Raw genomic sequence first — 13,618 nt, forward strand, 5'->3', positions numbered from 1 at the left:
AACCATGAACTGGAGGACAATTTGTTGCTAACTACATGAACTATGAAGAAGGAAATCTGATTGATTCATGACTATTTTAATGCTAAAATACTCTGATTCTATCTTAATATTAGTGTTTCTAGGGTCCTTGGTTATTTGAGTGTTTGTCTTTACTGAGATGAAAAGAAAACCTCAGTGAAATATAAAAGGCTGGATGTTAAATGCGCTCAGTTGCAAAGTGAAGCAAGTCAAGATTTGCTCCCCACCCCCACCCCCACCAATGCATTTTAAAATTTTGGTTTGAATGACTTGTCTTCATGTCTCATCCTTGCATGGCACACACGTCTAGTCACAGACTGTGACTCCAGCTGTTTGTGTCCTGTCCAGGACCAGGAGGGACCAACGGAAGATGAGATTTCTTCCTCTCTGGCTGTTCTCCTTCCTCACGATCACCAAGGGCCGAGATTGCTTCCTAGAGGTGAGTTGGTGTATGTCCTGTTTTCCTTTCTGTCTTTTTGCCACTTTGAGTTCCCACCACTCTCTAGGCAACTGAAATGACATAATTTCATAGACTTGGAATCAGAAGTGCTGGGTTCTTGTCTCAACATCACCTGCCTTAGTTGTGTGGCCTTAGACGAGTCATTTTATCTCCTGGAGCTTAGATGACTTGACAGCAAAACCAGCATCTTGGACTAAGCCATCCTGGAGATCACATCTAACTCAACACATCCTCTCCTATGGCCTCTTTGATGGAGAAAAAACATATAAATCCACATTAATCGACATTAGCAATCCTTGGACTCTTCCCTATTCTCACTTTCTTTTTTTTCCAATAGTCATTTTAAAAATAAGAAGTCGTCTATTTTAAAAATTTACTTATTTGGCCATGTCAGGTTTTAATTGCAGCTCACAGGCTTAGCTGCCATGCTGCAGGCGGGATCTTAAATCTTCAAGCAGGGATGGAACCTGTGTTCCCCACATTAGAAGATGGCTTTGTAACTGCTGGACTACCAGGGAAGTTCCCATTTTTTTAAATTGAAGTAATAATTTACATATTTTAGTTTAGCTAACATAGTTAATTTATAATTGTGTTAGATTCAGGTATACAGCAAAGTGATTGAGTTGTTTAGTTGCTAAGTCATCTCCAACTCTTTTGTGACCCAATAGACTGTAGCCCACCAGGTTCCTCTGTTCATGGGATTTCCCAGGCAAGAATATTGTGACCCGATAGACTGTAGCCCACCAGGCTCCTCTGTCCATGGAATTTCCCAGGCAAGAATACTGGAGTGGGTTGCCATTTCCTTCTGCAGGAGTTCTTCCCAATCCAGGGATCAAACCCATGGCTCTTGCATTGCAGGCAGATTCTTTACCACTGAGACACCAGGAAAGCCCAATATTTACACATATGTATTCTTTTTCAGACTCTTTTCCATTATAGGTGATTATAAGACATCGAGTATAGTTCCCTATCCTGTACAGCCCTTGCCACAGCCCAGAAAGATCCACAGGACCTGCCTCCCCAGAGATACTCTCTGACCTCACTTCTGCCCCCTCCCCCACAGCACATAGCTACTCTGGCCTTCACGTGCCAGGCATATTCTTATCCCGTGGCTTTTGCACGTGCTGTTCCCTCCTCTTGGAAAGTTCTTTCTCAGAGATCCTCACTTTCCCACATCCTTCAGACCTGTGCTCAAAAGGTGTCTCAGCCATGTCTTGTCTTGCACCCACTCACCATCTCTCTAGGTTTTAGATACATAATTTTAATTTATCTGGGAAATCCAACAACATGAAATACAGCATGTTGTATGAAACAGCTTTATGAAATACAACATGACAAACCCTTGTTGTAATTCTTTTTTTTTTTTTTTTCTTTTTAACAGAGGGATGAAGGCATCAAAACAAAACAAGAACTCATTGTGAATAAGGAAAAGCCTCTAGGTAAGACTCTTACATATACTGGAAGCATACACTGGAACCAGGAGTGAAAGTAATGGTGTTAGTCACCCATTCATGTCTGACTCTTTTAGACCCAAGGACTGTAGCCTGCCAGGCTCCTCCATCCATGGAATTCTGCAGGCAAGAATACTGGAGTGGGTAGCCATTCCCTTCTCCAGGGGTTCTTCCTGACCCAGGGATCAAACCCAGGCTTCCTGCACTGCAGGCAGATTCTTTACCCTCTGAGTCACTGGAGCCAGGAGAGCAGGGTTTAAGTCCTAGGAGTGCTTCTGATGGGTTGTATGCTCTTGGGCATGTCATTATATACCTCAAATCTGCAGAATGATAATAACAGTAATTCCTTGTGAGGATGAAATAATATAATAGAGGCATAGTATCCTACCCCGTGCCCAGCCAGTAACTGCCCATATTCTTCCTTTCCTTCCTCATCTTGATCCCAATAATGTAATTAAAGGCACAGACTTCAATCTAGAAATGAGTCGTGGTCTGAAATTTGATTTGTAAGTGTGATGTCTCAAGCATTGTGTATATTTCCCCATGGAAACAATACACACAGATGGTTGTTAGATTCCTGGGTCAGACCACTAAAGCTTTGTTACAGTGCAGTGAATCTTCCACCCCAATCCGTCTGGGCCTCCCTCGTAGCTCAGTCAGTAAAGAATCTGCTTGCAGTGCAGGAGGCCCGGGTTTGATTCCTGGGTTGGGAAGATCCCTTGGAGAAGGAAATGGCAACCCACTCCAGTATTTCTTGCCTGGAGAATCCCATGGACAGAAGAGCCTGGCGGGCTACAGTCCATGGGGTCGCAAGAGTCGGACACTATTTAGCGACTGAACGATGACAGTAAATTTGCCATTCGACAATATACTCACAGGGCCATAGACCTTCCCACATTGTAGCAAGGCCGTAATTCTTTGGGAAAATGAAATCAGAATTTCAACTTGGAATGCCATAAAATGGTAAATGCACACATACACATTGAACTGCTGCAAATGCCAGGCACTATTTTAGGTGTGTTAGATGAATTAAATTCCCACACAGATCCTATCAGTTAGGTTCAATCACCATCTTTATTTTACAGAGTGTGAAACTGACAGAGTCCAGGGAGGGGCGGGGGCGGGTGAAGGCTTGATTCAACCCCAGTCCGTCTGGTTACGGAACAAGAAGCATTAACCCCTGACAGTGTGGCCAGGGTCAGCCTTTCCCCAGTTCCCCACCTCTTACCTGTCTGAGCCATGGGAGTGGATATCTCCTTAGCCCTCATCACTGGGGGTAATTCCCAAGGCTGGGATAGACTTTCTGGCCTGAAGGAGGCAGGGGAGAGGTGAGTAGGTGGCAACCGTGACAGACAGGAGTCTCCTGTTAATGTCCCAGGACAGGCTGCAACCTCTGGATTTCCTTCCAAGAAGCCTAGGGATTGTCCTCTGTGTGTGTTCAGTCACTTCAGTCATGTCCCACTCTTTGCCATCCTGTGGACCATAGCCCACCAGGCACCTCTGTCCATGGGATTCTCCAGGCAAGAATACTGGAGTGGGTTGTCATGCCCTCCTCGCCTAGGGATTGATTCAGCTGCTTTTCTTCCCTATAAATCTTCCAACTCCCCAGGACAGTTTCATAGGAGCCCTCCCCATCTCATCTGTGCCCGTAGAAAGCAGGGTGGTGTCCTGAGAAATCTACAGGATTCTTAGAGGTTTCTTCATCAATGGCAATGAAATGAGACTCGGGGGAAAAAGATATTCACCTTTTGCCTCTTTGCCTCTGAAGTCCTTGACATTCTCAGTCTGGGGTCCACAAAGGACCTTGGGAGGATATTAAGACCCCATGGAATTTGATACCAAATTTCATGTGACTGTGTCCAAGTAAATTCTGGGTGGGGTTCCTCTTCTCTCCCAGCACAAAGCACCTAATGGCCTCTCCTTAAGGAAATGAGAAGTGCTGCTCAGAAACGATAAGGTGGAGGTGAGAGTGTGTTAAGGTTCAAGTAAGGTTTGCTTTGGTTTTTACTTTGGCATTTCATCTCAGTATCAAACTCAGCTAACTAGTGGAACATTTGTGCATGAGAGGGAAAGGCTCTTTGGAGAGGAAAGAGGGGACTGGGGGTTTTATTTATTTATTTATTTTTTAAAGATTTTTCTGGTGTGGGTCATTTTTAAAGTCTTTATTGAATTTGCAATATTACTTCTTTTATTTAATTTCAAATTTATTTTTATTAATTGAAAGATAACTACTTTACAGAATTGTGTTGGTTTCTGTGAAACATCAACATGAATCAGCCATAGGTATACATATTATTGCTTTTTTTTTTTTGGTTTTCTGGCCTGAAGGCATGTGGGATCTCAGCTCCTTGACCAGAGATTGAAACCACGCCTCCTGCATTGGAAAGCGAAGTCTTAACCACTGGACCACCAGAGAAGTCTGAACTGGGGGTTTAGTATCAGAGTGCTTTCAGAAGACCAGAACTGAGGGAGCAGGAGGGGAGAGTGACTAAGATTTCCTCACCTCTTTTCCCTTCAGTCTTGACCCTGAAGCTTGACTCTGGATGTGACCTGAGAAGTAGGGAGAATCAGGACGTCGGAGCTGAGCTGGATTGGAGAGCACGGAGCAGCTAATCTGGCAGAAGTCAGAGAAGAGATGTGTCTTGGGCCTGTGTGGGCGCTCTGCATGCTTTACTCTGGAGGTTTATTTTTAGTCCATGACTGGATGAGCGGAAGTGAATACCAAGCAGCGTCCACGAGCCCCATGCTGAACCTGACCTCTCTTCTGCCCTCACTTGCTCTGCAGTATCTCCCTCCCAGCCCGAGAAAGGATGCCTCTGACTGTCTCTCTTTTTCCTAGGCTCAATCCAGGAATATGAGCTGCTGCTTCAGGTGCACTATCGAAATTCCAAGGAGAAAAGACAGCTGAAGGAATTTCTGAAGTTTTGTGCGCTTTCCTCATTTTTCTTACCTGAGCCAGGGAAGATAATCAGAGCAAAGGCCACCACGTGTGAGTCCATCTCTGTTGACTGGGAGTAGAAATGGGGAATATGATGCCTGAGTCGGGTAGAGCTTAGGCTATCCTGTGGAATCCGTCACCCCCACAATAGCTATGACTGAAAAGAATGTTGTTGCTATTATTTAGTTGCTAAGTTGTGTCCAACTCTTTGTGACCCATGGATGTAGCCTGCCAGGCTTCTCTGTCCATGGAATTCTCCAGGCAAGAATACTGGAGTGGGTTGCCATTTCCTTCTTCAGGGGATCTTCCCGACCCAGGGATGGAACTCGCATCTCCTGCTTGGCATCAGGATTCCTTACCACTGAGCCACCTGGGAAGCCCCACTAACAACCACCACAGTGGGGTTAGGAGAAATTAAGAAATTTATATAAAACAAAAGTTCTCAGGGTGTGGTACCCAGACTGGTGGTAGCAGCAACAGAGAATGTAAAAAAAAATGCAAATCCCAGACTTTGCCTCCTAAACTTTGGAATGAGACCCCTCCCAGAAGATTCTGGTGCACGATCAAGTTAGAGAACCACTTACTGGGCGCAGTTGTGTGTGATTTCACAACAGTGTCTGGTGACTTTGTCCCAGGGTTTTGTTTTTGTTTTTGTTTTTGTTTTTTTGATCTGTTAAAAAGGAAAGATTTTTGGTGGGAGTTTTAGGTCAAATAGAAACATACAGAATTGGTTAATAGAATTTTTCCTTATGACTCTCAACAGAAAGGTTCCTCTGTCTTTGCCATATGGCTAACAGGGACTTTGGGGGAGTGATGCTAGGCTGATGAGAGCCTCCAATAAGACAGTGGACAAATACCTTCTAGAATCCTTCAAATAACTCTCAGGTTGACAGACCTTCTTCTGCTTCTTTCTCCATTCAAAGGGTATCAATGGAACATACATCCTTCTTTTGGATGCTAGTGGCTCAAATGGTAAAGAATCTGTCTGAAATATGGGAGACCTGGGTTTGATCCCTGGGTTGAGAAGATTCCCCTGGGGAAGGGAACAGCTACTCACTCCAGTATTCTTGCCTGGAGAATTCCATGGACAGAGGAACCTGTGGGCTACAGTCTACGGGGTTGAGAAGAGTCAGACACGACTGAGAGACTAACACTTTCACTTTCACTTTCCAAGATATTTGATTGTTGTTTGCTGGATTTCTGATCCAACCTCAGTATCTATTGAGCAGGATGTTTCCTTAACTTTAAACATGCTTGTTTCCATTTTGGTTTCATTCTTCTAGCTTTTGGAGAGAGATATCTCTAGCTTTTGATTCAGATTCTGTGTCAAAGCCAAGGATGAGAACTCAGCTATAGCCAGTTTATGAAAAAGGCCCGGTAAGACCAAGCTCTGTTTTTCCTGCAGACTGTGGCTACCAGAACAGGGTCCTGCGCTGTGCCTGTGAAGACAGCTACTCCTGGTTTCCTCCCCAGTGCCTCGAGCCCCAGAATTGCTCCCTTCTCAAGGCAGGATCACTCCAGACCTGTGACTGTCATTCCAGCAACCTCACCCAGAGCGTCTATTTCTGTGAGAGAACAAGTAAGCATCTACGGACACCCAGAGGGCAGCCAGGGCCTCCTGCCTCCACACGTGACAGAGAGAAAAAGGACTCTTAGCTCTGCACCCCGATGTTTCTCTTTGCCTTCCAGAGGAGAGCTAGTGTTTACAGGGAGATGGAAAGGCAGAGATGACATGCCATGTTAGGCTTGGCTGGACACACTGAGAAATTTGGAAGTGCAGAAAATTCGGATATGCAAGTTGGTGTTTGGGTGCCAGTTTATCCTGGAAGTACATCTAGTTCACCTCAACAATTCTATGATTCTTCTGAAATTTAGGGAGATTCCTTGGAATTCCAAATCAGGGAACAGCCTGAGTAAATCATGTTTTCTTTCCACTTCTTGGGCCAACATCAATTTCCAGAAAATAAAAATTCAGAGGGGTGAAACAGGGAGGGTTATCTAGTAATTATAGTGAAAGAAATGCTCTAAATTGCCAACAAATACATGTACTGGATGAACTGCCAAAACTAAATGGAAGTTGAAAGTCTAGCTTAGGAAACCAGTGGATGCTGAGGGAGCTACTGCCAGCTTAGGTTGATGTTCAGTGTGTGATAAGGTGAGCCGGATGATGTGGGCCCCCAACAGACCGAATAACTTTAGGAAATGTCCCCAGTGACTAGTCCAGTTATCCTGAAGCCCCAGAGTTTGGTAAAGTGGAGCAAAGAGTAAAGGAGGACCTGAAATAGCCCACCTTCCCTGGGTATCCCTTGGTCCCTTTTTCAGGACCACAGCAATTCAGGTTAAGGTGATGCTTATTTATTTACTTTTTTATTTTTAAAACTGTATTGAAATACAGTTGATTTACAATGTTGTGTTTAATTTCTACTATACAGCAAAGAGATTCAGATACACACACACACACACACACACACACACACACACACACACGTATGCATCTGTGCATGCCAAGTTGCTTCAGTTGTGTTTTACTCTTTGCAGCCCAATGGACTGTAGCCCGCCAGGCTCCTCTGTCCATGGGATTCTCCAGGCAAGAATACTGGAGTGGGTTGCTATGCCCTCCTCCAGGGGGTCTTCCCAACCCAAAGAGTGAACCCCTGTTTCTTCTGTCTCCTGCATGGCAGGCGTGTTCTTTACCACTAGCACCACCTGGGAAGTCCATATACATATGTATATGTATGTATATGTATATATACATGTATTCTTTCGATATTCTTTTCCATTATGATTTATCAAAGGATATTGGATATAGTTCCCTTTGCTATACAGTAGGACCTATTGATTATCTATTCTATATATCATACTTTGCATCTGCTAATCCCAAATGACCAATCCTTTCCTCCCCAAATAACATGTAATTATTAAGCACCATCTTTATACCCAGATCTGGAGCAAATTCTGGGAGGTCACTATAAGGCATTTCTCTTGCTGTTGATGAATTAGCAAGCTGCTTGGGGAGGCCAGATTGTTAACACATGTACAAAGACAATGTCATATTTTCAATAGATTTTGATGGAATCCTACTCTTTGAAAAGTGGTCCATTTCTGATCCATCTTTGGAGGAATACAAGCATGAATCAGAAAGGGATTACATTCACAAGGGTCTTTCCCAAATAGAGTAGGAATGTATATACATGAGGTGTGTTCACAGATAGATGTGTAGATGAAAAGGCTGGAAGGGAGGTATGGATAAAGTACTGTAGGAATTTAAAGGAGGGAAAGACTCTTTTCATGTGGGACCTAGGGAAGGCCTTGCAAAAGAGGTGCATTTAACCAAGTTCTGAATGAAAGACACAGGATTTGTCCATCCAGAGGTAGGGAATAGCCTGTCCCAGAGCAGAAAGGCACCAGTGATAGGTAAGCAAGGGTTAAGTTGGAATTAGCAAATAGTGATTTTTTAAAAAGTTTTTTTTTTAATAGGGACAGTGTTTAAGCTTAGTGCCTAAATTGAGATATACTTCATTGCTAGTGACTGTTGTTTGTAACCACATATGAGTGCTTACTTGCTTACCTGCTTATAAGGTCATCCTCTTCATCAGCTTTACCATTGCAAAGGGGCTTATGTAACTCAATGAAGTCATGACCCATGCCACTGGAGGAGGAAATAGCACCCCACTCCAGTAAAGGAGGAAGGGAAAAATATACCCATCTGAAGCAGAGTTCCAAGGAAGAGCAAGGAGAGATAAGAAAGCCTTCTTAAGTGAACAATGCAAAGAAATAGAGGGAAACAATAGAATGGGAAAGACTTGGGATCTCTTCAAGAAAATTAGAGATACGAAGGGAACATTTCATGCAAAGATGGATACAATAAAGGATAGAAACACTATGGACCTAACAGAAGCAGAGGTGGCAAGAATACAGAGAAGAACTATACCAAAAAGGTCTTAATGACCCAGATAACCATGGTGGTGTGATCACTCACCTAGAGCCAGACATCCTGGAGTGTGAAGTCAAGTGGGACTGAAGTACCATCACTACGAACAAAGTTAGTGGAGGTGATAGAATTCCAGATGAGCTATGTCAAATCCTAAAAGATGATGTTGTTAAAGTGCTACACTCTACATGCCAGCAAATCTGGAAAGTTTAGCAGTGGTTGGAGGACTGGAAAAGGTCAGTTTTCATTCCAACCCCAAAGAAAGGCAATGCCAAAGAATGTTCAAACTACTCTACTATACAATTGCGCTCAGTTCACTTGCTAGCAAAGTAATGCTCAAAATCCTTCAATCTAAGTTTCAGAAGTGTGTGAATGGAGAACTTCCAGCTGGAAGTACAAGCTGGATTTTAAAAAGGCAAAGGATATGAGTATTGCTACTCCTGCTTTCTTTTGGTCCCTATTCGCATGGAAAATCTTTTTCCAGCCCTTCACTTTCAGTCTGTATGTGTCCCCTGTTTTGAGGTGGGTCTCTTGTAGACAACATATGCAGGGGTCTTGTTTTTGTATCCATTCAGCCAGTCTTTGTCTTTTGGTTGGGGCATTCAACCCATTTACGTTTAAGGTAATTACTGATAAGTATGACCCCGTTGCCATTTACTTTATTGTTTTGGGTTCGAATTTATACACAATTTTTGTGTTTCCTGTCTAGAGAATATCCTTTAGTATTTGTTGGAGAGCTGGTTTGGTGGTGCAGAATTCTCTCAGCTTTTGCTTGTCTGAAAAGCTTTTGATTTCTCCTTCATACTTGAATGAGATCCTTGCTGGGTACAATAATCTGGGCTGTAGGTTATTTTCTTTCATCATTTTAAGTATGTCTTGCCATTCCCTCCTGGCTTGAAGAGTTTCTATTGAAAGATCAGCTGTTATCCTTATGGGAATTCCCTTGTGTGTTATTTGTTGTTTTTCCCTTGCTGCTTTTAATATTTGTTCTTTGTGTTTGATCTTTGTTAATTTGATTACTATGTGTCTTGGGGTGTTTCGCCTTGGGTTTATCCTGTTTGGGACTCTCTGGGTTTCTTGGACTTGGGTGATTATTTCCTTCCCCATTTTAGGGAAGTTTTCAACTATTATCTCCTCAAGTATTTTCTCATGGTCTTTCTTTTTGTCTTCTTCTTCTGGGATCCCTATGATTCGAATGTTGTAGCGTTTAATATTGTCCTGGAGGTCTCTGAGATTGTCCTCATTTCTTTTAATTTGTTTTTCTTTTATCCTCTCTGATTCATTTATTTCTACCATTCTATCTTCTAATTCACTAATCCTATCTTCTGCCTCTGTTATTCTACTATTTGTTGCCTCCAGAGTGTTTTTAATTTCACTTATTGCATTATTCATTATATATTGACTCTTTTTTATTTCTTCTAAGTCCTTGTTAAACCTTTCTTGCATCTTCTCAATCCTTGCCTCCAGGCTATTTATCTGTGATTCCATTTTAATTTCAAGATTTTGGATCAATTTCACTATCATTATTTGGAATTCTTTATCAGGTAGATTCCCTATCTCTTCCTCTTTTGTTTGGTTTGGTGGGCATTTATCCTGTTCCTTTATCTGCTGGGTATTCCTCTGTCTCTTCATCTTGTTTAAATTGCTGAGTTTGGGGTGTCCTTTCTGTATTCTGGCAGTTTGTGGAGTTCTCTTTATTGTGGCGTTTCCTCGCTGTGTGTGGGTTTGTACAGGTGGCTTGTCAAGGTTTCCTGGTTAGGGAAGCTTGTGTTGATGTTCTGGTGGATGGAGCTGTATTTCTTCTCTCTGGAGTGTAATGAAATGTCCAATAATGAGTTATGAGATGTCTATGGTTTTGGGGTGACTTTGGGCAGCCTGTATCTTGAAGCTCAGGGCTGTGTTCCTTTGTTGCTGGAGAATTTGCTTGGTATGTCTTGCCCTGGAACTTGTTGGCCCTTGTGTGGTGCTTGGTTTCAGTGTCAGTATGGAGGCGTTTGATGAGCTCCTGTCAATTAATGTTCCTTGGAGTCAGGAGTTCCCTGGAGTCAGGGTTTGGACTTAAGCCTCCTACTTCCAGTTATCGGTCTTAATTTTACAGTAGTTTCAAAACTTCTCCTTCTATACAGCACCACTGATAAAACATCTACGTTAAAGATGAAAAGTTTCTCTACTGTGAGGGTCACTCAGAGAGGTTCACAGCGTTACATGGAGAAGAGAAGAGGGAGGAGGGAGTTAGAGGTGACCCAAATGAGATGAGGTGGAATCAATAGTGGAGAGAGTGGGCTAGCCAGTAGTCACTTTCTTATGTGCACTCCACAACTGGACCGCTCAGAGATGTTCACGGAGTTATACAGGGAAGAGAAGAAGGAGGCAGGAGACATACATACTCATATCAGATAAAATAGACTTTAAAACAAAGACTGTGAAAAGAGACAAAGATGGTCACTACATAATGATCAAAGGATCAATCCAAGAAGAAGATATAACAATTATAAATATATATGCACCCAACACGGGAGCACCGCAGTATGTAAGACAAATGCTAACAAGTATGAAAGAAGAAATTAACAATAACACAATAATAGTGGGAGACTTTAATACTCCACTCACACCTATGGATAGATCAACTAAACAGAAAATTAACAAGGAAACACAAACTTTAAACGATACAATAGACCAGTTAGACCTAATTGATATCTATAGGACATTTCATCCCAAAACAATGAATTTCACCTTCTTCTCAAGCGCACATGGAACCTTCTCCAGGATAGATCACATCCTGGGCCATAAAGCTAGCCTTGGTAAATTCAAAAAAATAGAAATCATTCCAAGCATCTTTTCTGACCACAATGCAGTAAGATTAGATCTCAATTACAGGAGAAAAACTATTAAAAAATCCAACATATGGAGGCTGAACAACACGCTGCTGAATAACCAACAAATCACAGAAGAAATCAAAAAAGAAATCAAAACTTGCATAGAAACGAATGAAAATGAAAACACAACAACCCAAAACCTGTGGGACACGGTGAAAGCAGTCCTAAGGGGAAAGTTCATAGCAATACAGGCACACCTCAAGAAACAAGAAAAAAGTCAAATAAATAACCTAACTCTACACCTAAAGCAACTAGAAAAGGAAGAAATGAAGAACCCCAGGGTTAGTAGAAGGAAAGAAATCTTAAAAATTAGAGCAGAAATAAATGCAAAAGAAACAAAAGAGACCATAGCAAAAATCAACAAAACCAAAAGCTGGTTCTTTGAAAGGATAAATAAAATTGACAAACCATTAGCTAGACTCATCAAGAAACAAAGGGAGAAAAATCAAATCAATAAAATTAGAAATGAAAATGGAGAGATCACAACAGACAACACAGAAATACAAAGGATCATAAGAGACTACTATCAACAATTATATGCCAATAAAATGGACAACGAGGAAGAAATGGACAAATTCTTAGAAAAGTACAACTTTCCAAAACTCGATCAGGAAGAAATAGAGAATCTTAACAGACCCATCACAAGCACGGAAATTGAAACTGTAATCAAAAATCTTCCAGCAAACAAAAGCCCAGGTCCAGACGGCTTCACAGCTGAATTCTACCAAAAATTTAGAGAAGAGCTAACACCTATCCTGCTCAAACTCTTCCAGAAAATTGCAGAGGATGGTAAACTTCCAAACTCATTCTATGAGGCCACCATCACCCTAATACCAAAACCTGACAAAGATCCCACAAAAAAAGAAAACTACAGGCCAATATCACTGATGAACATAGATGCAAAAATCCTTAACAAAATTCTAGCAATCAGAATCCAACAACACATTAAAAAGATCATACACCATGACCAAGTGGGCTTTATCCCAGGGATGCAAGGATTCTTCAATATCCGCAAATCAATCAATGTAATACACCACATTAACAAATTGAAAAATAAAAACCATATGATTATCTCAATAGATGCAGAGAAAGCCTTTGACAAAATTCTACATCCATTTATGATAAAAACTCTCCAGAAAGCAGGAATAGAAGGAACATACCTCAACATAATCAAAGCTATATATGACAAACCCACAGCAAACATTATCCTCAATGGTGAAAAATTGAAAGCATTTCCTCTAAAGTCAGGAACAAGACAAGGGTGCCCACTTTCACCATTACTATTCAACATAGTTTTGGAAGTTTTGGCCACAGCAATCAGAACAGAAAAAGAAATAAAAGGAATCCAAATTGGAAAAGAAGAAGTAAAGCTCTCACTGTTTGCAGATGACATGATCCTCTACATAGAAAACCCTAAAGACTCCACCAGAAAATTACTAGAACTAATCAATGACTATAGTAAAGTTGCAGGATATAAAATCAACACCCAGAAATCCCTTGCATTCCTATACACTAATAATGAGAAAACAGAAAGAGAAATTAAGGAAACAATTCCATTCACCATTGCAATGGAAAGAATAAAATACTTAGGAGTATATCTACCTAAAGAATCTAAAGACCTATATATAGAAAACTATAAAACACTGGTGAAAGAAATCAAAGAGGACACTAACAGATGGAGAAATATACCATGTTCATGGATTGGAAGAATCAATGTAGTGAAAATGAGTATACTACCCAAAGCAATCTATAGATTCAATGCAATCCCTATCAAGCTACCAACAGCATTCTTCACAGAGCTAGAACAAATAATTTCACAATTTGTATGGAAAAACAAAAAACCTCGAATAGCCAAAGCGATCTTGAGAAAGAAGAATGGAACTGGAGGAATCAACCTACCTGACTTCAGGCTCTACTACAAAGCCACAGTTATCAAGACAGTAT

General features: G+C 41.6%; 1 protein-coding gene across 1 annotated transcript in view; it reads left to right on the forward strand.

Moving 5' to 3' along the window:
* ADGRF1 (adhesion G protein-coupled receptor F1) overlaps positions 1-13,618 on the forward strand; it is a 36,962-nt gene that overhangs the window by 180 nt on the left and 23,164 nt on the right. Inside the window, exons 2-5 of the mRNA XM_055574669.1 lie at positions 329-457; positions 1,860-1,917; positions 4,769-4,918; positions 6,273-6,446. Of these exons, the coding sequence (XP_055430644.1) occupies positions 329-457; positions 1,860-1,917; positions 4,769-4,918; positions 6,273-6,446 (511 nt within the window). The remainder of the gene's footprint in view (positions 1-328; positions 458-1,859; positions 1,918-4,768; positions 4,919-6,272; positions 6,447-13,618) is intronic.

Source organism: Bubalus kerabau, chromosome 3 (assembly GCF_029407905.1).
Source record: "Bubalus kerabau isolate K-KA32 ecotype Philippines breed swamp buffalo chromosome 3, PCC_UOA_SB_1v2, whole genome shotgun sequence".
Lineage (NCBI taxonomy): Eukaryota > Metazoa > Chordata > Mammalia > Artiodactyla > Bovidae > Bubalus > Bubalus kerabau.